The sequence below is a fragment of the Hemicordylus capensis genome, chromosome 1, assembly GCF_027244095.1.
Source record: "Hemicordylus capensis ecotype Gifberg chromosome 1, rHemCap1.1.pri, whole genome shotgun sequence".
Lineage (NCBI taxonomy): Eukaryota > Metazoa > Chordata > Lepidosauria > Squamata > Cordylidae > Hemicordylus > Hemicordylus capensis.
Window position 1 is genome coordinate 401,673,633 of NC_069657.1, and position 22,760 is coordinate 401,696,392.

Genomic DNA, 22,760 nt, shown 5'->3' on the forward strand with positions numbered 1-22,760 from the left:
AGTGATGGAAAACCAATCATCTCAGGGAAGGCAGGGTTAACCCTCCTTCCCCGCAGTTAGCTCCTAAGTCCTTCTCACTGATCATGAGAAGAGCGTCATAGTATACTTAGACTTCCAAAAAGCTTTTGACAAAGTTCCCCACTAAAGGGTAAGCAGTGAATTGGCCAAATTTGCAGATGACACCAAACTATTTAGCGTATTCATGGTCAACAGGTCTGTCAATGGCTACTAGTCTGGTGGCTGTGGGCCACCTCCAGATTCAGAGGCATGATTCCTCTCAATACCAGTTGTAGGGGAGCAACAGCAGGAGAGAGGGCATGCACATACCTTTTGCCTGTGGGCTCCTCAGAGGCATTTGGTGGGCCACTGTGTGAAACAGGATGCTGGACTAGATGGGCCTTGTGCCTGATCCAGCAGGGCCGCTCTTATGTTCTTATCTCTCTTGATATCAGCACTAGAAACTGGTTGGCGGGCACTGTAGAAAAATGTGGTCCCCACTACATGGGCTCACTCACCCCAATCCTGTGTCCCATGGGGACAGTTTCTGTAGCTGCCTTTGAACTTGTTCACTGCTGCATGACTAGATTGTAGTGACTGTGTATGTATTATAGGCAGATTTTGATCTGCCTATAATATGATATAATATGATATATCAAGGTAGTTCTCTTATGACAAATTCTTAGGACAAGAGTTCCCAACCTTGGGTCCTCAGATGTTGTGGGACTTCAGCTCCCATGTTACATGTGTGTCCTCTTTTCATCTGTATCATGTTAGAAATCAGTATGCATTACCTCCTTCAATTCAATCATTTTATAATTTTATAATAAACAAAAGTAACAAGATTGATTAGGAATAAAAATATCAAGTGCAGGTGATCCAATAAGAAATGCAGAATGACGTTTTTGGTTTGTACTTAGATTTAAAAACAAACCTGCAGCAGCCAGGGTAATTTTAAACTTTTCAAGTTACAGTGCTTCAACTGCTTCTCTTGGGAAACACCTTGTATTGTTATGATGGCTATTATTTTTCAATGTTCTAACAATGTGCTGCAAGGCATGACATGAAGACTGTGAATACCTCTAAGAAAGTGCTATCTACAAGCAAACACACAACACATAGAGAAGGCAAGGATACACAGAGCAGAGTCATTACTGCAATTTTTGCACTTAGCAAAAATAAAAGATTTGTGGTTGGCTAGCTGACAACCCAGTCAAGATGGAACATTTGGTTTGGGTTTGAGAAAGCCTAATTTAAATCACCAGCAGTAAACTGTCCTAAACCCAAGAAACTATCTTTACAGGCTTCAAAACTTCACAAGTGAATTTACCCTGCATACCAGTTCTTTACAAGTAGAGATGTCTTCTGGATTATTTGTGGCAGGGTTTTTCTGCTCTACTGTGCTTTGTTTTCAGAACATACCTATGAACAGCAAATATGATCATGTCTTAAGAGGAAGCATTGGCAGGAAGGAGAGAGAGAAGGTTTGCCACCCCACTCAATCCAAATTCCCAGCCTGTATCTCTTTCCCATTTCTGCCAGTACTGATGCCTCCTTCCCCACTTTCATCTAACCAATTGGGGTTCAAAGGAAAGTTAGTACCCAGCTCCCAAGGTGCAGGGAATTTCACCTCTCTCTTTGCAAGAAAGAGGCAAACTTTCCAGCACCTCAGAAACTGGATATTAGATGTGAGTTGTGAACGCACTCTGTATCAAGGAGCACACAGGCTTCTTATTTAGTATCCTGCTCACATGGAGCTAGTCACTTATCCCTATGCTGGAGGAGAGGGGTGAATTTCCTAGTGCCTCTTGCAAGCTGGATACCGAATGAGAGACCCACATGCACCCTGATTAGGCATCAGAGGGCATACATGCCTCTCATTTAGTATCCAGCTCACACGGTGCTGGGAAGTTTGGTCACCTCTCTCTTCTCTGGAATGAGGAGGGAGACGAAAAAACTCCAGCAGAGTGTGGCTGAGGGAGAGTGCTGCTTGCCCCCAGTCCCGCACCCTCCCACGGATGGCCCTGTGGATAGGGCTCCTTGTGTGGAGCACTGCAATCAGGTTGCCTGAGTTTTTTACTCAGGCTTTTACTGAGGTAGAAGGGCGTGTGCATGCATTTCTACCTTCGATCCTGGTTGTGCTGAGCACAGAACTGGGCACCTAGAGTGCCCGGCAGCAAGGATATTCTCCAATGCACCATGTGAGATGCATTGTAATGTGCATTGTAATATGCACTGAAGAGACCATATTACTCCTATATTACAGGAATTACACTGGCTGCCAATAGGTTTCCGGGCAAAATACAAAGTGCTGGTTATAACCTATAAAGCCCTAAACAGCTTAGGCCCACGGTATTTGAGAGTGTCTTCTTCTGCACGATCCCCATCACCCACTGTGTTCGTCAGAGGAGGCCTGTCTATGGCTACCTTCAAGTAGTTTGGTGGCCACTCAGGGACAGGCCTTCTCAGTTGTCGCTCCAGAACTTTGGAATGCATTTCCCGTTGACACAAGACTCTCCCCATCTCTAACGGTTTTTAAAAGATCTCTGAAGCCTCATCTTTTTAACCAGGCCTTTTAACTTTTGTAATTTAAATATTGTAAGCTGATTTTGCTTTAAGCAGCTTTTGGAGTTTTACTTGAATTTAATGTTGTATTTATTTGTATTGTTGTTTTATAGTTGTGAACTGCCCCGAGACTTTGGTTTGGGTCAGTATATAAATGTATTAAATAAATAAATAAATAAAATTGTAGGATATCTGGAGGCCAGTCTCCATTTCCTCAGCCTCCAGATGTCTGCACGGCTCCCAGACACGCTGCTTGTGTGGGTGTGCAAGCCACACTAACAAAGGACAGAACTGAATTGTCTGGAGGGAAGATAGGTGTGATCCTGCCTTTCCCCCACCCTCTCCACCCCACTTACAGGGTTGTGTGAATGACTGTTATTTCTTCCAGTGGGCTCCTAGGTCCAGCTGAGCTCTTACATAACTCCTGGGCATGTTCAACATCCCCAAGTTCCATACCTTTCCTGAAGAGTGGAGAATTTTAAAGTAGTAGGCCTCTGTCCTGGAACCTAGCATTCTGCCACCTCTCTGTTAGCTCAAGCTTGGTGTGCTGCCTGTTTAGCTGAGTGGGCACCAGGGAGCATGAGGTTCTTGGTACTGAAGGTGTCATTCCTCAGGGGAATATGGCCCAGGGCTTGCTATTTTGGGAGTCTTGGCTCATTAGTCTCTGGATTGAGTGGTGCTTAGCTATTGCATTTAGGTTCAGGCTCGAGGCAGGGATTTGGGTCCAGCATCTCTGCAGAGGGGAACCGCCCTGCCTAGAGATATGTGACCCCTTGCTGAGATACTTTGCTAATGTCAAAATCCTTGCAACTTCCCTTGAAATTCCTACAGTTGTTTTTCCTTGCTTTCAGATCTTACTGCTTTCTGATCCTTTCCAAAGTCAGTGTGAGATCTGGGAGATTGCTTCCCAACTTGGGAGAAGTGTGTGTGTGTGTGTGTGTGTGTGTGTGTGTGGTGGGGGGGGAAGGGGGTGGTCTCACCAGAATTTTTTTAAAGTGCTTGTCAGCAGCAAGCTGTCAAGTGCATTGTGGACTCCTGCATATAGGTCTCCTTTATTTTATTTTATTTTGGTTACTCATGTCCAGGGTTTCTTAGCTGCACATTTGACAACTCTTCAGCTTTCCCAGTTCAAAATCCAGTCATATTAAGCCTCCAGAGTGGCTGTGGTCAGTGACTTGGTCCTCAGTTACACCAGAGCCCAAATATATTTATTTATTCTGATAAACCTTTGGTCACAATTGGCCTGGCATCTTATAAAATCAGAACATAGGAATATATATATCTCAGTTTTGCATGTTCACAGTGATTGTTCCAAGTTGTTTGTTTGGGTCCCCCCCCCACAAAACATGTCAGCTGAAGTCTCTTGGGCACCATTCTGATGAGTATTTAAGGACAGATGCTTGACAGGTCCCTCAGAGATGTGCTGCTCTTGCTGATATCACTTGAGCTTACAGTAGTGACACTTAGGGCACTTTACTCCTTCACTGTTGGAATGGGCAGTAAAGACATTTCAGATCCCATTAAGTTTCCATGCTCATTTGCTTCCTTTCCTGGTGTTACTTCTCTCCCTTAAAATGTTCACCAAATATTCAGGCTCTTTAGAAAACTAATACACTTTGGCTGCATTAATGAGCAGACTAGAGTTTCAGGTCACACAAGAGTCTCCATTCTCTTGGCTGTCTCCACCTCCGTCTGCTACTTTTGTGAAATTGAAGTATGTTAGGGTTATGCTGAGTGCAGAATAGCTCACACTGGTAAGGTCATTTCAAGCTTTTCAACAAAATCCACAAGCTGTTCTGAGGCCACAGAACTGATAGGATGAAGGTATTCATACAACCCACCAAAATGTGTCTATTGATCTGACATGGCACCATCCCATACTATTATCATTACTATCACTGACTATTATTAATATTGTGCTATCAATATACATCACATAAGTGAAACAGATAGGTTCCTGACCTGACTAATTTACTATCTGAATTTTAATTGAAAAGAGGCAACTAGGGAAGGTTAGGGAAGGAAAGAGAAGGTAATGAAGAAAGAAAGAAAGAAAGAAAGAAAGAAAGAAAGAAAGAAAGAAAGAAAGAAAGAAAGACACATGCTAATCTAATCCGGCATTATGCCTGAAATGAAAGAGTGCTGGCTAGCCATGCCCTCTGGATCTTTCTGTGTCGGGGGCTTGGCTGCAGAGGGCAGTGTTAAATGTGGGGAAGATTCCTCCATGTTATGCAAACTGCCAAACTCCAAGGTTCCGTGTTGTATGATGGAAACCTCCGCACATTGAATGCTGGCCTCTGCCGACAAACACTGAACATGGGGATATCCGGGAGAGCTGGCCAGCTGGCCCATCAGTGTCTTGAGCCTGCACAGTTCAGTTTCTCTCTCCCCTTATTCAAAGAATATGGCTATATTTAGGCTTTGTTTGGCTTGGGAATAAGGGCTAATGGATTAAGCGAAAAGCTTTAAAGAAGAAGTCGCTTGCTCAAAAGGAGCTAAAGTAGATAAAATAAGATTTCATCTACAGATGCTGATGAAATTTGACAGGCTCAGGCTCGAAAACAAGATTTGGAATTAGTTGCCTCAAAGGAAAAGCAAGCATTATGAGGCCCTGAATTGTCATCCATTATCATCATTAGCTTAGCACTCTACTGAAGAGCTGACCCTGAAAAACACTGGGCCAAAAGCCAGGGGTTATTGGAATTGTAGGACAACATTTGCAGGAGGGCCAAAGTTGAGCAGCCCTGGCCTAGAGGGATGTTTTAAAGGCTGCCTATGGTATCCTCCTCCATAGCCAATGCCATGAGGCTGCAGCAGAGGGTTAAGCAAGCAGCAAAGCTCCTCCACCAGCCTAAGAAGAACCAAGTACCCTCTGACAACCTTTTTCATTCATTCATATATATATATATATATATATATATATATATATATATATATATGTAACCCAGTTTCTTTCCAAGTCTATCCAAGATGAGTTGGGGTAAGCTTGCTCATCCCTAATTCAGACTCACTTCTTCAAATCAAGGAAGCATTGAGCAAACACTTGAGAAATATTGTTTTGCCAGAATATGAAGTAGAATTTTTTTGGGGGGGGTTTCCAGAAATTTTCCCCAGAAAGGAATCCCCCTTCCCCCAGAAATCCTGAAAAGATTGGGGCTGGAAGTCCAAAGTCTACCTTTTCAAACATCTGTTCAGGATAGAATGAACCCATGGGGATAGTGTTGTTGTGAAAGGCTCTGCCGCCCAACGTGCATGTATTCATTTCAATATCAGAGGTGAGCCCATGCATGTATAAGTATACACATCTAGCCTTGGTTCAGACCTTACAACATAAACACATGGATTGTTGGGGGTGGGGGACAGAGCCTGCTGTGATGCCACCTCCCATGCTCATTTGCCCCATGTAGAACAATCTCATTTGTCCCACATAGAACAACAAAGAGGGCAACCAAAATGATCACGGGCCTAGAGCACCTTCCTTTCAAGGCAAGGCCACACCACACCTGGGGTTTTGTAGTTTAGAAAAAAGATGACTGAGGGGAGACATGATAGAGGTTTATAAAATCATGCATGGTGTAGAGAAAGTGGGTAGAGATAAATTTTTCTCCCTCTCACATAACACTAGAACTAGGGTTGGTTGCCAAGAAATTTAGGACTGACAAAAGGAAGTACTTTTTCACACAACACATAACCAACCTTTGGAATTCTCTGCCACGAGATGTGGTGACAGCCAACAGCCTGGATGGCTTTAAGAGGGGTTTAAATACATTCACGGACAGGTCTATCAATGGCAACTAGTCTGAGGGCCATAGGTCACCTCCAGCCTCAGAGGCAAGATGCCTCTAAATACCAGTTACAGGGGAGCAGCAGCAGGAGAGAGAGCATGCCCTAAGCTCTTGCCTGTAGGCTTCCAGCGGCATCTGGTGGGCCACTGTGTGAAACAGGATGCTGGACTAGATAGGCCTTGGGCCTGATCCAGCAGGGCTGTTCTTATGTTCTTAACCTTCTGAAAAGAGCTGTATAGGAAGTAACCACGACAGTAGTTGTTCTTTCACTACATCTGCTACACAACCTAGTGCATGGAATTCCTAGTACATGGAATGTTGTATTAAATGTTAATACATCGAATGCAGAGGGAGAGGAGGGAGCCCATCACCCTCTTCATTGGCTGTTAATATTCACAATTTGTACAAATATGAATATGTTAAAATATTCAACATGCACATGAAAATGGTGAGTCACTTGAAGTTTAAAAGAAATGCTATTTCAGTCAAGGAGCTTCCCCATGCTGACAGTGCAAGTGTGGACCTTGTCGTTTGGGTGCTGCACAGAGGATACATGACAGATGTTGTGGGTAAGGACTATGATCATCCTGAAGGCGCCTCAAGTAAGAATGCTGAGCCTTTGATGAGTTAGATAATTAGCGGCGGCGCTAAAACAGAGCATCACTAACATACTTAAATAGTTGCTACAGAGAAATTTTAACATCCAGAAAACTTCCTGTGTTCTCTTCACTTCCATGAGTGTAACTCCTTTGGCTTTACTGCTGATTAATACCAACATTAGGGGAAACGGCAAGTCTTTTGTAAGTAAAATTCCTAAGGCAGAGTTTGGAGCTATGCTTCTAATGCAGAAATCTTCAAAACATGTTTTGCTACATTTAAAACACACCCCAAATTGTTTGCAAATTGAATGCTGTATTCCCGTTTTGGGGCTATAGTCCTATGCTGCATCCCATTGCCTTTTTGATTTAAAAAACAAACCAGCAAAAAAACCCAACATAGCAGCCAGCTCTCTTCTCCATCTGCAAAGTCTCCTACATTGTGTATATTTAATTCAGTGAAGAAACAAGCGAAAACACAAGTGAAAACTGGGTAGGACAGGTGTCCTACACAGGTTTGTGAGCCGTGTGCACTTCCAATATCTGGTTGTGTGGGAGCAAACAACTAGGCAGGAAGAGAGAGAAGTGATTGTGTGAAATCAAGGAAGTAGGAAAAGCTGGGTAGCACAGTTTTTTCTCCTACCTTGGTCAAATGCTGGGTATGAAAGCTGGGTAGGGCAGCACTGTCCTACCCAGCATTTCTTCCTACCTTGATTCCACACAGTCACTTCTCCCTCCTCCTAACCTAGTTGCCTGCACCCACACAACCAAAAATTGGGAGCGCACACAGCGCCAAAGCCTGGGTAGGACACTTGTCCTACCCAGTTTTTGGTTGTGTGAATGACCTCAGTGTGAGCCCATTATCCATCCATACAGTCCATATTTCTATTCTCGTTGAATGGAGAATAAATGGTAACTGATCTAGTTAAATGATGTTGACTTGGTCCAATCAGTGCTCTTTTGAATGTTCTGACATATTACTATGGAGGAATCACAACTCATCACATCCTAGAAAGTAGTGGCCAATGAGATGGTTTGCTAGGCAAAATCACCACCAGCCACTGTGTGGTGATCAAATGGGAAGGAGAGTTCCCACCTTATTTGTAGGCACCAGGAGGTTGTGTTGCTTCAATCAGAGATATACAAGTGCACAGTTTCTGACTGGAGAATCACCTATGCTGATGTCAGCAGCCTGTGCCCATTCTAGGGCCACTCTGCAGTCAGAGACTCTGAGCTTGCTGGCTGCAACACACCCTTTCCCTGCCACCAACTGGGGCCTCTAGTCTGGAGCACGAATTCCCTTCTCCTTAAATCACTATTCAGTGGGCCTTGTCAGATGCAACACAGAGCCACGGAAGTTTGCAACCATGCCTCTGAAAACAAGCAGAGAATTCCTTCCAGAGATGACAGACAGCAGCATGGTTTATTTTGCTGTTGAGTGGTTCCTATGGCCCCTCCACCAAATCCATGGCTGTTTCTCCGCCGCTCTGTGCCTTGCCTCTTGCAACAAGCCAAGAATAAAGCCTGGGGGTTCATTTGGATATGATGTGATGGCAAATGCCACCATACTTAAAACAAAAAAGTCAACTACACACCTTGGTTTCAAAGCACAGGCCTTGCCTTTAGGCTTTACAGACATAGCTAAAATTTTGATGGATTGTTTTGTAATGAATTTCTCTTTGCACTATTGACATTGGATACTGACTACAGGTGAACCTCATTATTCACAGAACCACTATTCACAGATCCACATATCAGTGGGGCGACTCATAGACACATCATAGAGTAACCTGTTTATTCATTATTTAGTATTATTTTAGTATTATGAACATGTCTGTTTTCAGTATTGTAATATTGTGATATAAACATCAATATATTCTTGTGGGCCTATCTGCATTATTATTGTTGTTGTTATCCTATCATTCTCTGATGTAAATTCCTTGGAATGTAATCTATGCAGAAAGGCAGTAAAGTAAAATAAAATGTGCTGTCAATTCAGTGTTGACTCTTGGTGACCACAGAGCCCTGTGGCTGTCTTTGGTAGAATACAGGACGGGTTTACCATTGCCTCCTCCCACTGAAATGATGCCTTCCAGCATCTTCCTATATCGCTGCTGCCCAATATAAGTGTTTCCCATAGTCTGAGAAACATACCAGCAGGGGAAATAGCCAGCCCCCCAAATGAATACAATGGATCATAGAACAAATCGATCCAGAACTTTTCACTCGAGGCACAAATGATCAGGCTCAAACTATCATACTTCAGACACATTATGCGAAGACCCACCTCTCTTGAGAAGTCCATAATGCTTGGAAAAGTTGAAGGAAAGAGAAGAAGAGGACGGCCAGCAGCAAGGTGGATGGACTCAATTACAACAACAATGAATGCACCACTAAGAAACCTTAAAGGCCAAGTTGAAGACAGATCATCCTGGAGAGAATCTATCTATCTAGGTTGCTAAGAGTCGACACCAACTTGACGACACTTAATCAATCAAAGCTACCTGCAGTTTGATGGACATCATGATCTTTCTTTTTACTTGGCAAGCATTTTGCTAAGAGAAGGGGAGGACTGTGCCACATATTGTACTACTGATCACCTCTGTTAAAATGGTAAAGGGGCAGCATGTTCTTTTTCCCACTCTCTTGGCAAGTACATTGTCATGGAAAAGGGAGGGATCTTCATTTCATAGTGGAAGACTCTGGTATCCACCCCTTCCTCTCCTTCTTCTCCTCAGTTCTTCCTTACTCTCTATTTCTAGCAGATTCAGGGCTTTGAGACTTCCTGGCCTAGTTATCTATATCCAAGGTCACTTTCTTAATAGCTTCTATTGGAGTGGCCTGAATCACAACAAAATCTAGCCTACACATGCCCGGAGGCTTGTTACACCACATATCTCAGAGATAGATTTTAGAATTGAAAACAGAGCCCTGGTTCATATGGTTTAAACATGCTCCATACAACTGGCCCATAACCGCAGCCAAGGGGAGGGAGCCAGGGCATCCAGACTGATTCCCAATGCATAAGAAAGTCCTGCTCATGTAATTTCTCCCCTACTTCCTTTTTGAGGAGAGACATTGTGGAAGTAAGGTTTCCACTGGATTGAGTGGCAACATGAATGTCCAGGCTCATATGTTATGTGTCTGCAGCAATGGAGATGCTTTGGTGAAGAGGATTTTTAAATATTTAACCAGGGTAGATTCTGAGGCTAAGCCCAGCTGAATACTGGAAAATTAAGTGCCACTTGGACCCACTGAGCAAGTTTACCTGAGCTTGCTTATGTATTTATTTATTTATTTGAAACATTTTATATACCGCCAACTCCGAAGACTCTGGGCGGTGTACAAAAACATGCAAAACAAGACAGCATTAAAATTACATTCTAAATAAAACTAAAGTAACTAATGGGGGGGGGAACAAATAGTTAAACTACAGGGTAAAAGCCTGGCGAAAAAGAAAAGTCTTCAATAAAGATTTTAAAATCAACAAGGAAGGAGCTAAACAAATCTGCAGGGGAAGGGAATTCCAGAGACGTGGAGCAGCAACTGAGAAGGCCCTTTCACGGGTCCTAGCACCCCGAATCTCTCGGAAATCGGGGACTGACAAAAGGGCCATCTGAGCAGATCTGACCGGACGGGATGTAACTGGATGGGAGAGGCAGGTCTGTAGGTAGACAGGTGCCAAACCCCCTAAGACTCTGAAGGTCAAAACCAGGACCTTAAAATGAACTCGGTAGCGAATAGGCAACCAGTGCAATGACTGCAGGAGAGGTGTTACCCTGTCATATTTTCTGGCACCCATAAGTAAATGAGCCGCTGCATTCTGGACCTGTTGTAGCTTTCCGATCGTCCTCAAAGGTAACCCTAGATAGAGGGCATTACAATAACCTAGGCGGGAGATAACAAGGGCAGGGGTCACTGTCATTCATGCTTGCCGATCAAGGTAAGGGCATAATTGATGAATCAGATGGAGCTGGGCAAAGGCACTTCTGGCTGCAGCCTCCACCTGCTGTTCACGCAGGAGGTGAGAATCCAAAAGGAGCCCCAAATCACGTACAAGCTCCTTCGGGGCAGCGCCACCCTATCTAAAACAAGGTTCACATCCAGCTGTTGGCCAGTACAAGGGCTGAGTAAAAGTAGTTCAGTCTTGGTGGGATTCAGTCTGAGTTTAGGTCTTTGCAGGCCTGTGCTGCTAATCCAATTGTCCTCTTCAACAGGATTTTTACCATACTGGCATACAGTCAGATGCAATGTACAAAGGTATATGTAGGATTTCCACAGAAATATACACACTGCTGATTAGTGCACCCATTAATCCTAATAACACTGGCATAAACATTTCTAACTACTGAGATTCAAAATCTTCAAGCTTCATGCAGCTGGCAGGATTGATGGGAAATGTTTCTTATTATTTCCTGGGTCTATTGATTGTCAGGAGCTTATTGCAACCCTGAGATGCCCTTCACATAGCCCAGGAGTGACCCAGCAGCAACCTACTGTCCAAATGAAAGGCACTGCAAGATCACTGTCCGATTCAATTGTTAGAAATACATAGTCTTCATGGAGAAGGAAAGGGTGCGCTTCCTCATTAATATTTTAAAAGAATTTAGAGATTGTGCAACATACAGAATAGAAAACATGAAACATTTCTTCAGTGCGTTGAGAACAGAACAAGCTGCACCTTTCCGCCTGAAAAGGAGAAGGTCAGTTCATACAACCGCATCTGGGACTGAGTTTTCAGTTCTTGAAGGCTGTTTCTTTCCATGTGGAGTGACAGCATGCCACGTATGATGAAATGGTCATCTCTAATTAGCACAATATTACCAGTGTTTTCTCACACAGCTTAGACTATAAGGTCATTCACACAATCAAAAACTGTGTTCCACCCAGGTGTGGAAGCCTATGTGTGCTCCCAATTTTCAGTTGTGTGGAAGCAAGGTAGGAGGAAAACCTGGGTAGAAGTGCTTGTATGGAAGCAAGGTTGTAAAACCAAACGCACACTCCTACCAGGAGCATATACATATTGCCATTTTTCTCTCTTCCCCCCAAACCCACTTTCCCCATATACTCTTTGGCTTATCCTTTCAGTCCTTATTTCCAACTGTAACCAAGCTTTAAAATTGGTGTGCTGTTATGCACCCCCATTCATCTTTCCTCTGTTGTTTCCCTGTCACTGGCAAGCTCCTTGGGAGCAGAGACTTAATTATGTTGCCTATGAAACTCTGTAAGATATACAGATAGCATGGTATAAATAATTTAAAAAATAACAGTGAAATTCACTGGGTGACATGGGTGCAGTGATACCTGCTCAGCCTAACCTATCTCACAGCACTGCTGTGATAATAAAAGAGATGTTGTGATGAGATAGAAGAGAGGTTGTGATGCTGTGATGATAAAAGAGCATCTGTATGCTTGCATACAGAAGGTTCCAAGTGCCAGGAAGTACCCTCACTGGCATCTCCAAGATAGGGCTGAGAGAGACTCCTGCCTGAAACCTTGGAGAAGCTGCTGCCAGTCTGTGTAGATAATACTGAGCTAGATGAACCAAGGGTCTGTCTTGGTATAAGGCAGCTTCCTATGTTCCTAGGGGAGGGGCCATATACAGCACCCTAAGCACCTTAGAGGAAAGACAAGTGAGAATGAAATAAATCATTTTGTTTTTTATACTGCACTCATGAATGTGAGTCAACAACTAATTACTACGGGTCGTAATGACCAGTTATTCAGTATTTTCCAGTTAAATGGCTTGGCCACTAAACATGAGTGTGAATTAACAAGCAATCAAGGCCAAGTAGGAATGCAGGTAACACCTACCTGCCAGGGTGGTGGCTGGGACCTGTATTCTATGCAGGAAGGGTCTGTGCCAAAAGAGAAAAAAACTGGCATTTAGAACAAAAATGGCCAGAAAAGGAGAAATAGAATCTAAATGTGGAGCTTGCTTAAAGAGGTTACAGCCTTCTTGGACTGCAAGGATATGCTGTTGCTGGGAGCAGAAGCTGATTCTGCATTATGATTGGTGCTGCCTGACAATATACCTCCTTGCTTGCTGACTGGCTGCCTCCCTCCTTGCCCTCTTAAGATTTGTAAATGTATTAGAAATGGCATTGGAACCCTCCCATCCTCTCTCTTTCCAAGGAAGGTGACCCTATACATTGGGTCATCTATACGCTGAGTCATCCCCTATACATCTGCTCTGGAGGTTTATACCACTCAGGGAAACGGAGAGTACAAAACAGTACTATCAAGAACAGTCAGGACTGGCCCATTACGTGGCCTCACCCAAACAAGCCCTGCTGGAGAGTGAGCAGTTGGGATTTTCCTAGGCATCCCAGGAGACTGGGGGACACTCAGAGAGAGGTGGTTCCCCCACTTGTCTCAGATAGGGAGTGAAAGAAGATACACCCCTATTTTTGCCCACTTCCTTCTATCCCAGACTCCAACTTAGAGGAGAGGGAAGAAACCGCCTCATCGTCAGCTTCTTCCCTCCTACTTAGGAAGCAGGCAAATTCCAGATCTTGTGGGAGGCCAGATACAGCTCCGTTGTCATGCCAACAGAGGGGTGGCCAGCCTCAATGGCTGACAGTGGCAGACTAGCAGTGGCACCAAATGGGAGTCCTTGGGCTTCTTTTCCCCTCGTCATTTGGAGGCTTCTTTTCAGCCTCCAACAAGTGGGAGGATGAGTAGCGATGGTCATTAGCCCTATTCACACATTATGTTCAATGCACAAACAATCTGTGTACAATATACACAGACAGTGTACTATATACACACATACAGATCTGGATGTGCATACAGTTGTGTTCAGAGCACTGCCTACCTGTAGCCTGTATTTGAGGAGAACTGTATCCAGGTTCACTTTTAACATGAATGCCAATACTGTCATTCATACAAACACATGCACATGTGCACAGGCACCTGTACATATGTACACGTAATGTCTGAATACGGCTATAGTCAACCATTGATTTGCTTGTGATTGAAAAAACTTGCCTTACATAAGACACAAGGGAACCCCACAATACCTGACAGATTACATCTCACCTCATTTGTGGAGAAAACATACAGGAGAACCTCGTTACTCCTGGGGGTTCCGTTCCTTGCCTACTATCGCGAGTAATGGAACCACAAGTAACGAGGCATTAGGGCTATGGGGAAAGGTGGGTTAGGTTCCAGGATGGAGGAAAATTTTTTTAAAGATCCAAAATGGCCCAGAACATACTGTGGTATACTCCTCAGGTCCCTCATGTGCTCCATGGGCCCAGGAATGCCCCCCAAAGGACAGAAAGCCCCCCAACAGTGTTCTCTCTAATTTTTTTCATCTGTGTACGGAATTAAATTTTTTCTGGGTGGCACTATCAAGGCAGTGTGTGCGCACATGCGTTCAGAACAGGGCCTTCCTGATTCACCCTGAGTGGGATCTAAAATGAACTGAGCGGATATCAAAATATCTGTGAGCAGATGCATGTGTGCACACCTTAAGGGGTACACTGCCCCCAAACCATGAAAAGCCTTTTTTTCCCAATGAGCCACAAAATGCGTCCTCCTGTCTCTTCCTGGGCTCCTCCAGACAAAATGGTGGCTGGAAGTGAATCCCGCAGTCACTTTGAGCCCTCTAGGAACTGCAGATACATGGGTTTGAACCCATTAGAATCCATGGATGCCAGAAACAGGTGTTTATTAGTGGTTCCGCAAATAACGAGGTTCTCCTGTATACAGTGTGGCTATTTTAGGAACCATGGCCTCAGTTGAATAAGAAACTGTCTTATGCGGAGTAAAAACATAGGTCTATCAAGCCCGGTACTATACTTCTGGTAGGAGCTCTCAAAGGCTTTAGGTGAGTTCTTTGCATTGCTACTACTAGAGGCTGAGATTTTTTAAAGCAGAAGTGCCTAGGATTTATTGTTCATGCCCAACGTGTATGCCTCACCATTAGTTTGGCTGCTCCCCAATATCCTTTGTCCTCCTGTTCTAATGTTTGATAACTGCAACAAGGAACCCAGCCCAAAGATGAAAAAAGGAGGACAGGTCTCATTTTTTTAAATGAAGAGAAGTTGGGGGAGCAAGGAGAAGGGGAGCCTTTGCATGATGACCAGGCTTGTGAATGTTCCAACCTGTATCAACAGTATAACTCACTACTGGAGCAGCAGAAATGTTTGAAGTGTTGGTTGGACCCTGAGCCGGCAACTTGGGATCTCAATGCACATTTCATCACACTCCACCTCCAAAGGGGAAAAAAATCTTACATTGTGTGGATTCACAAAAATGTTTGTGTGAGCCAGTCTGTCTTCTGTAAGATTAAGAGACAATCTGAAGTTAAGGGGAGGCATGAGGCAGGTTCATCAGCCTTTCATAAATGAGAAGACAGGGTTCTGTTGCCGGGAGGAGAGTTCTTACTCCATTTCAGGAAGGAAAGTTCTTAGGCACAAGAGACTGAGCTGTCTCCATTGCCAATTTAATCATATACAAAACAACATTAGCCTATGGACCAAGATTTTTAAAACATCACCTCATGTCGCACACACATCATAGGTTATAGACACTGCCAAACCATGGTATGGTTTCCTCTCTCTCTCCATAATATATGTTGCTCCTCTTGTAGAGGAAAGAAGAATTGCTATCCATCAGTTCTTGTCTTCCATGACAAACCTATCAGAAGGAAGAAGATCCTGCAACCCACTCAACCAAATCACCTGCGGTCTCATAATTTCTCTTTAAAAGACAGTCAGTCACACTTACCTGTAAATTAAAACTTCATCATCAGAGCAGTTATATTGTAGCTGGTACATTTTAACTCTCGGGGCTGACTTGCTCACCGTCCATTTGACCAAAGCTGAGGTAGTTGTCACCTCAGAGACCAAGACAGCCCTTTCGGGTGGCCCTTTGGTCTCTCCTCGAGTAGACTTGCTGGAGCTGGTGATGTCAGAAAGTCTTGATTTGGGTGGGGCTGCCCGGCCAGTCCCATTGCTGAGATGTGGAAGCTGAACAATAGACAACTCAATTGTCGCAGTGGACTCTCCGGCTGCATTGGCTGCTATGCATGTGAATGTCCCATAATCCTTGGATGTTGTGATCAGTATCTCTAAGGTGCCATTGTCATAGACAGCAGTCCTTGAAGAATTCCCAATAAGCCTGTCATCTGGAGCCACCCAGTGAATGACTGGAGATGGATCTCCAATGGCTTTGCACTTTAAAGTAGCTGTCTGTCCTTCTAAAACCAACAATTTGTGAGTATGCTGGGTAATCAGAGGGGGCTCACAAATAAATTCCTCTTCCCGGACATACCAGAAGTACCTGCCTTTTAGACCTGGAGGGGAAGCACAGGTTTCCATGTCATCATCTCTGTCGAGACGCCGCAGCCACAGCAGCTCACAGTTACAATGCAAAGGGTTTCCTCCAAAGCTCAGAGATAGAGGTGGGGAAAAGGGAGTTGAGGTTAGTGGAGATATTTGGGACCTGGCAAATATGGGATCAGGAGGAAGCTTTTGTAGTCTGTTGGATGTTAGATCCAACCTGGCCAGTTTCTGGAGGTCTGCAAATGTCCCCTCTGTGATATAGTCTATCAAATTATGATCCAAACTAATCTGGTGTAAATTAACCATCTTCCTTATAGATTCCCAAGGGATGCTTCGGAGGTTATTGTAAGAAAGATCCAGATCTTCCAAAGTGAACAAGAAGTCTTCAAAGGCTTCATCTGATATACAGCTCAACTGGTTGTTGTTTAGAATCAAGTGCTGAAGGTTAATCAGGCCTCTTAAAATATCCTCCCCAATGTTGGGCAGCCTGTTACTATCCAAGTGCAAAGACCGTAGGCTTTCTAAGTCAGCAAAAGAATAGGGCTGTATATAACTGACAGTATTCCTAGACAATGTGAGATCAACAAGACCGGTCATGTTGGCAAAGTCCTGTCTACTGATGTTAATAATGAAGTTGCCCCCAAGTCGGAGTTCAACAGTCCTCCTGTCTATGTCTGGTGGTACAAAAAGGAGGCCCTTAGAGGGGCAAAGTGTCCCTAGTGACTCAGACAGGTTCTGACAGACACAATATTTTGGACAAGCGTTGACAACAGCCACTCCAAACACCAGGATGCCGCAGAGCAAGTTTTCCATGGTAAATCACACGATGGGCCTGTAAGAATAAGAAAGAGTAACACATGAGAAAGGGATTTCCAACCAGATATTTTTTAACTATTTAAGAAACAACACAGTGAATGCTTTTAAATCAGTCACATTTGAGGCTTCTGCTTCACCAAACAGTGCTTGCTCAATGCATTTAGATAGTTCTAGAAATATATACTATTACATTTCCCAGATAACGTCACTGGTGATTTCAGAAAGAAAAAGGATTAAAAGAGGGCAATTCTTTTCTACTATACATTGACAGCAATAATAACCTATGTGCTGTTAGCTGCTCACTATTTACACAGCTGGTAACCAAATATTAGCTAATTGGGCAAAGAGGAAGGCTTCCTATAGCGCAAAGGTTTTCAGAATTCCCACCCTCAGGAAATCTTTTCCACATAATTGTTGAGGAACCTCTATATGTTACAGAAAATACAGGGATATGATCTAGAGTGCCCTCTCAATCTGTACTGAGCCCCTCAAGCCTGCATGGCCTCACAGTTGTCTATGCAAACTTAGGGTGAAGAAGTCATACATGGTGGAAGTGGTTTGGCACACTATGAAAACAAATGCTTTGTAATGCAGCAGATATGCTGCTCTATGTCGTGCTGGGCCACTGGGCCATCTAGCTCAGTATTGTCTACTCTGGTTGGCAGTAGTTCTCCAGGGTTTCAGAAAGGGGTCTTTCTTGGCCCTATCTGGAAATACCAGGGATTGAACCTGGGACCTGCTGCATACCAAACCTATGTTCTACCACTGAGTTATGACCCCATGCAACCTACTTTCCCCACACTTTAGAATGAAAATCTGTCTTCACCATTCAAGTGTTTCCGATAATGCATTCAGGAGCAATGCATTCATTATGGTTGCACACTGCATGAGAATATCAGTAAAGGTGGAAAAGCTGTTCTTCCTATAAGATGTCAATCGTTACTAATCTTCCCCTTGAGGAACAGCTCAACAAATGCTTCTTAGAAGGCAGTCACATCTGCTCCTCCTCACAATGAGGTGCTTCACATATTGGAGGGGGGTTTGTAGGGAGAGCGGGCTTAGTCCGCTCTCTCCACAGATATGCAGCCACTCGTAGCTGGGCAGCTGGATCGGCCACCCACACAACTGCTGGCTCTGGCACATTCCAGAATGCCCTGTGTGAGCACTGGGGGCATCCTGGAGAGACCCCCAAACCTGGGAGGCTGCTTGTAGCCTCCCTGAGGGGGTCTCCTTGTGTGTTACCATGGTGCGGAGCTGCGCCATGGCAGCACACGATCAGAAAACCTGGGTTAGCGGAGCGCTGGCTCTGCTAACCTGGGCTAAGGGGAGGGCTACTTTGGTGGGCTAGCCACCAGAGAACCGCTGGTTCTCACAATGGGGAAAAACCGGGCTGGGTTTCTTTAGCCCGGTTTCCCCCAATCATGAGAATAGCCTCATTGTCATTGCAATTTACCTTTATTTATATTTCTGATCTGTTTCCCCTGCAATCCACCACTCACTACATATCCCAAATACTGAGGTTGTTCAGATTACCTGTCCTGGGCAGGGCTGGGGAAGAAGCAGGAACCTACTTGCCTTTCCCTCCTGATCTGGAGCCCGACTAGGGCCCACATAAGCACTGGAGCACTGTCAAGGGTGAGAAAGTAGGTGCATTGGGCAACCCTTCAGAAAATGGAGTTTGTGCACCTAACAATTTGAGTATGTCATGTGCTTACATTTATATCAGTGCAACCTTAATAGAAAGTGTGTGTATGTTACTAGCTGTGTCTGTAGTTGGTTTGAAGCAATACACATGGCCCAGTAATAATCACACCTCCTGACTCATGGTGTGGGATTAACGTTTGGGTCAAAAGTGCTGATTTGGAGGATAAAAATAACTAAATATTAATCTGTTAGACCCTGTTGTGATAATGACCATGTAATTTTATGACTAATGCATAGATGGATTCAAGCAAAGGCCTCGCCTTCCTCACCCATGGTAATACTCAGCAGAAGTAAGATAGGACAATGAATAGCTCATTTAACAAGGAAAGCAGCAGGGCTCTTCATAATACCTGGGATAATTTGTCAAGAAATTATCCTGGAAGGGCCAGCCTTCCTCAGAAATTCCAGTTGTAGACATTTCTGACCCTTTGGCAAAAGACCAAAATTATAACCTTTTTCTTTTGCTGTTCTGGGTCCTGGGGTTCCTAGATGCAGCAGCATTATTATGCCCATCCCGCTTGGCTGAATGACTTGCTGAGCACCAAAGAATCTCCTCTAACATACTTCCCTGACTATGGCTGTGCAATCAGCTAACCCACTGAGACATTCAGATCAACACCACCCACCAAGCCATTGCCCCTTTCTCCTCCCATGGCCAATTTCTTCTTCTGCTCAGCAACAGCAGCGGAACGGAGAGATGTAAGCCTGGTCCTATGCATTTATATGTGGAAGCAAGCCCCACTGAAGTCACTGAGACTTAATTCTGAGTAAAGATGCATAGGAGCAGGCTGTAATTCGAAGCTTTCATATTAAGGAATATGTCTCTATGAACTCAGTGAGACTTGCTTCTGAGTAAATGTACTTAGGATCATGCTGTAACGGCACAAGGGAGCACAGATGGGCGTAGGAAGACAGCCACTACCATGAGCCAGGTTGGGAGAGGGAGGGCAGGCTCTATTTCCCCCTTAAGTCATGACTGGACTTCCATCCAACACAGGGAGCAGAGTCTCATGATCCATGAGACCCGGTTTGGGGAAGTGAGCGGGAAGGGAGCCCTGGGCAGCCGGATCGGCCGCCCACATGATTGCCGGCTCCAAGACGAAGCCAGCAGAGGTTGGGGAGCTCGGGGGCCGCGCAGCACCCGGAAGCCCCAGTATGGGGAGACCCCCGAGCCGGGAGGCTGCTTTTAAGTCTCCCAGCCGGGGGTCTACTCACAAGTAGCCGCGCCACAGAGCCACGCTGCAGCTACTCACGAGTAGATAGCCCCGGTTTGCGGAGCACTCGCTCCACAAACTCGGGCTAAGGGGCGGGCTACAGGAGCGGGTTAGCCACTCCAGAACCACCAGGCTCGGCTGCGCGCCCGGTGGTTCTGACGACCCACAAAAATCAGGCTAGGCTTTCCTAGCCCGATTTTTGAGATCGTCATTATAGCCCCAGTCTCTATGGCAACATCCTACCATAGTCTCACTACCTTTCACAACTGTGTTGCTCTGGGGTAATTCAATACACTACATTTTGCATTCCAGTCCTCATTTTTGGTTTTCCAGTTGTGATACCACAGCTAGAGCTAGTGCTCGAGCATTACTTTCTGCAGAACAGGCACAAAACACAGAATGTGAAGTCAGCTGAGACCTGTTTCCATGAAAAACTGAGATCATACCAGGAAGATCTGTCTATTTTACTTCTCTTTTACTTCTTCTCACTTATTCCAAGGAGAGAAAGTAAGAATGCTTATCTGGAAAAACTGAAAACTAGCAAATCACCAGGGCTGGATGGCATCCATCCAAGAGTCCTCAAAGAACTCAAATGTGAAATTGCCGACCTCCTTGCTAAAATATATAACTTAACCCTGCAATCAGGCTCTGTATCGGAGGACTGGAAGGTAGCAAATGAAACACCGATTTTCAAAAAGAGATCCAGGGGCGATCCAGGAAATTACAAGCTGGTTAGCTTAAAGTCCGTTCAAGGCAAATTGATGGAAAGCGCCCTCAAGGATAAAATTGTATCAACAGTTATCAAATTATCAGTGTAACAAGGATAAAATTGTATCAACACTTGTAAAATTGAACAACAGCCCCTGCTGGGAGAGAACCAGCATGGCTTCTGCAAAGGGAAATCTTGCCTCACAAACCTTTTGGAGTTCTTTGAGAGTGTCAACAAGTATGTGGATCAAGGTGATCCAGTTGACATAGTATACCTGGACACCAAAAAAGCTTTCAACAAAGTTCCTCATCAAAGACTCCTGAGAAAACTTAGCTGTCATGGGATAAGGGGACAAGTACAAGTACATGTGTGGATTGCTAACTGGTTGAAGGAAAGAAAACAGAGGGTAGGTATAAATGGAGAGTTTTCACAATGGAGGGAAGTAAGAAGTGGGGTCCCCCAGGGATCTGTACTGGGACTGGTGCTTCTTAATTTATTCATAAATGATCTAGAAGTAAGGGTAAGTAGTGAAGTGGCTAAATTTACAGATGATACCAAACTCTTTTGGTTAATGAAATCCAAAACGGATTGTGAGGAGCTCCAAGAGGATCTCTCCAAACTGGGTGAGCAGGCAACAAAGTGGCAAATACGGTTCAATGTTGTCAAGTGTAAAGTGATGCCCATTGGGATGAAAAAAACCCACTTTAAGCATATCTTGATGTTATCTGAGCTGTCAGTGACTGACCAGGAGAGGGATCTTGGGGTTGTGGTGGACAGCTCATTGAAAGGGTCGACTCAATGTGCAGCAGCTGTGAAAAAGGTCAATTCCATGCTAGGGATCATTAGGAAGGGGATTGAAAATAAAACTTCTAATATTATAATGCACTTATACAAAATGATGGTGCGACCACACCTGGAGTACTGCATACAATTCTACAAATTCTCCACACCATGCATGATTTTATAGACTTCTATCATGTTTCCCCGCAGTTGTCTTTTTTCTAAACTAAAAAGCCCCAGGTGTTGTAGCCTTGCCTCATAAGAAAGGTGCTTTAGGCCCCTGATCATCTTGGTTACCCTTTTCTGAACCTTTCCCAGTTTGACAATGTTCTTTTTGAGATGTAGGTCCCCTTGGCTCTATCGGCTGCCGGGCAAGAGGAGAGAGCGCTTTTCGCTCGTTCCCTGGAAAGAGCCACGTGTGAGGTTCCGAGCCAGCGCTGAGGGTATTTTTACCCAGCGCGGGTCAGCAGCACTTGGGACGGTTGCTCCAGAGGGCACGCCTTGAGGAGAAGGGAGCGCCGGTGTCCCGATCAGCCACGTGGGCAGGCTGATTGCGGGCTCCCAGAAACAGCGCTCCTCTGCCACAGTCACTCCTTGCTCCTGAGTGCATTGAGGAAGGTGGTTGTGGTGGCTTCGGAGGGAGTACTTTGAGGAAGGGACATGGGACAGGCTGGTCACGCAGAAACCAGCACTCCTCAGCAGCAGGGTGACTGGCCATGTGGTCGAGCAGGAAGAGACCAGCCAGAGAGTGTCCACAGTCCCTGCTCCGCTGCCGCCACCCCTGCACTGGGGGAGTTGTGGCACAAGTCGCTCCTGGTTCCCCCTGCACTGCTGCTTCTGGCTGGGTTCGTGGCTGGGGGTGGGCCACTGTGGCTATTCAGTGCCAGAGAAGCCCCCCGTGGCAGCCACAATCTTGCTTGCCTTCCTCTTGGCCTTCTGCAATTTTGGTGGGAAGCCGGCAGTAATCAGCGTGCACCCTCAGGGCCAGTAGGCCGAAGGAGCTCCTAGAAGCCATCCCACCGGGGAAAAAGACCGTCTGGGCAGAGGAAGAGCAAAGGGGAGGTGGCGGAGGTAAGGAGGAAGATTAGGCTGGAAGTGAGTGTAAAGCATCAGATGGAGCCAGAGAAAGAAAATGGGGCTTTTTAAAAAGAAGGTAATATTGAGGCAGAAAGCGGTGAAGAGGGGTAGAAAAATCGGTAAGGGAGAACACAGTCGAGGGATTGCCGTTTATTGGCGTTATCAGCTTATCTCTTTATCTATCCCCATTCGTAATGCATTCAGCCTTTCCCAAAACCTACAAA

The 22,760-nt window shown here is 45.0% G+C and overlaps 1 protein-coding gene across 8 annotated transcripts in view; it reads right to left on the reverse strand.

Annotated features, from left to right (window-relative positions):
• Positions 1-22,760, reverse strand: part of LRFN2 (leucine rich repeat and fibronectin type III domain containing 2) — a 397,502-nt gene that overhangs the window by 87,395 nt on the left and 287,347 nt on the right. For 7 of the 8 annotated variants that reach the window (XM_053305456.1, XM_053305467.1, XM_053305506.1 and 4 more), the window contains one exon: positions 15,680-17,068. In XM_053305456.1, coding sequence (XP_053161431.1) covers positions 15,680-17,049 — 1,370 coding nt within the window. In that variant the 5' untranslated portion in view covers positions 17,050-17,068. Of the gene's footprint in view, positions 1-12,757; positions 12,802-15,679; positions 17,069-22,760 lie in introns of all 8 variants that reach the window. The other variant, XM_053305515.1, reaches the window with a different exon arrangement.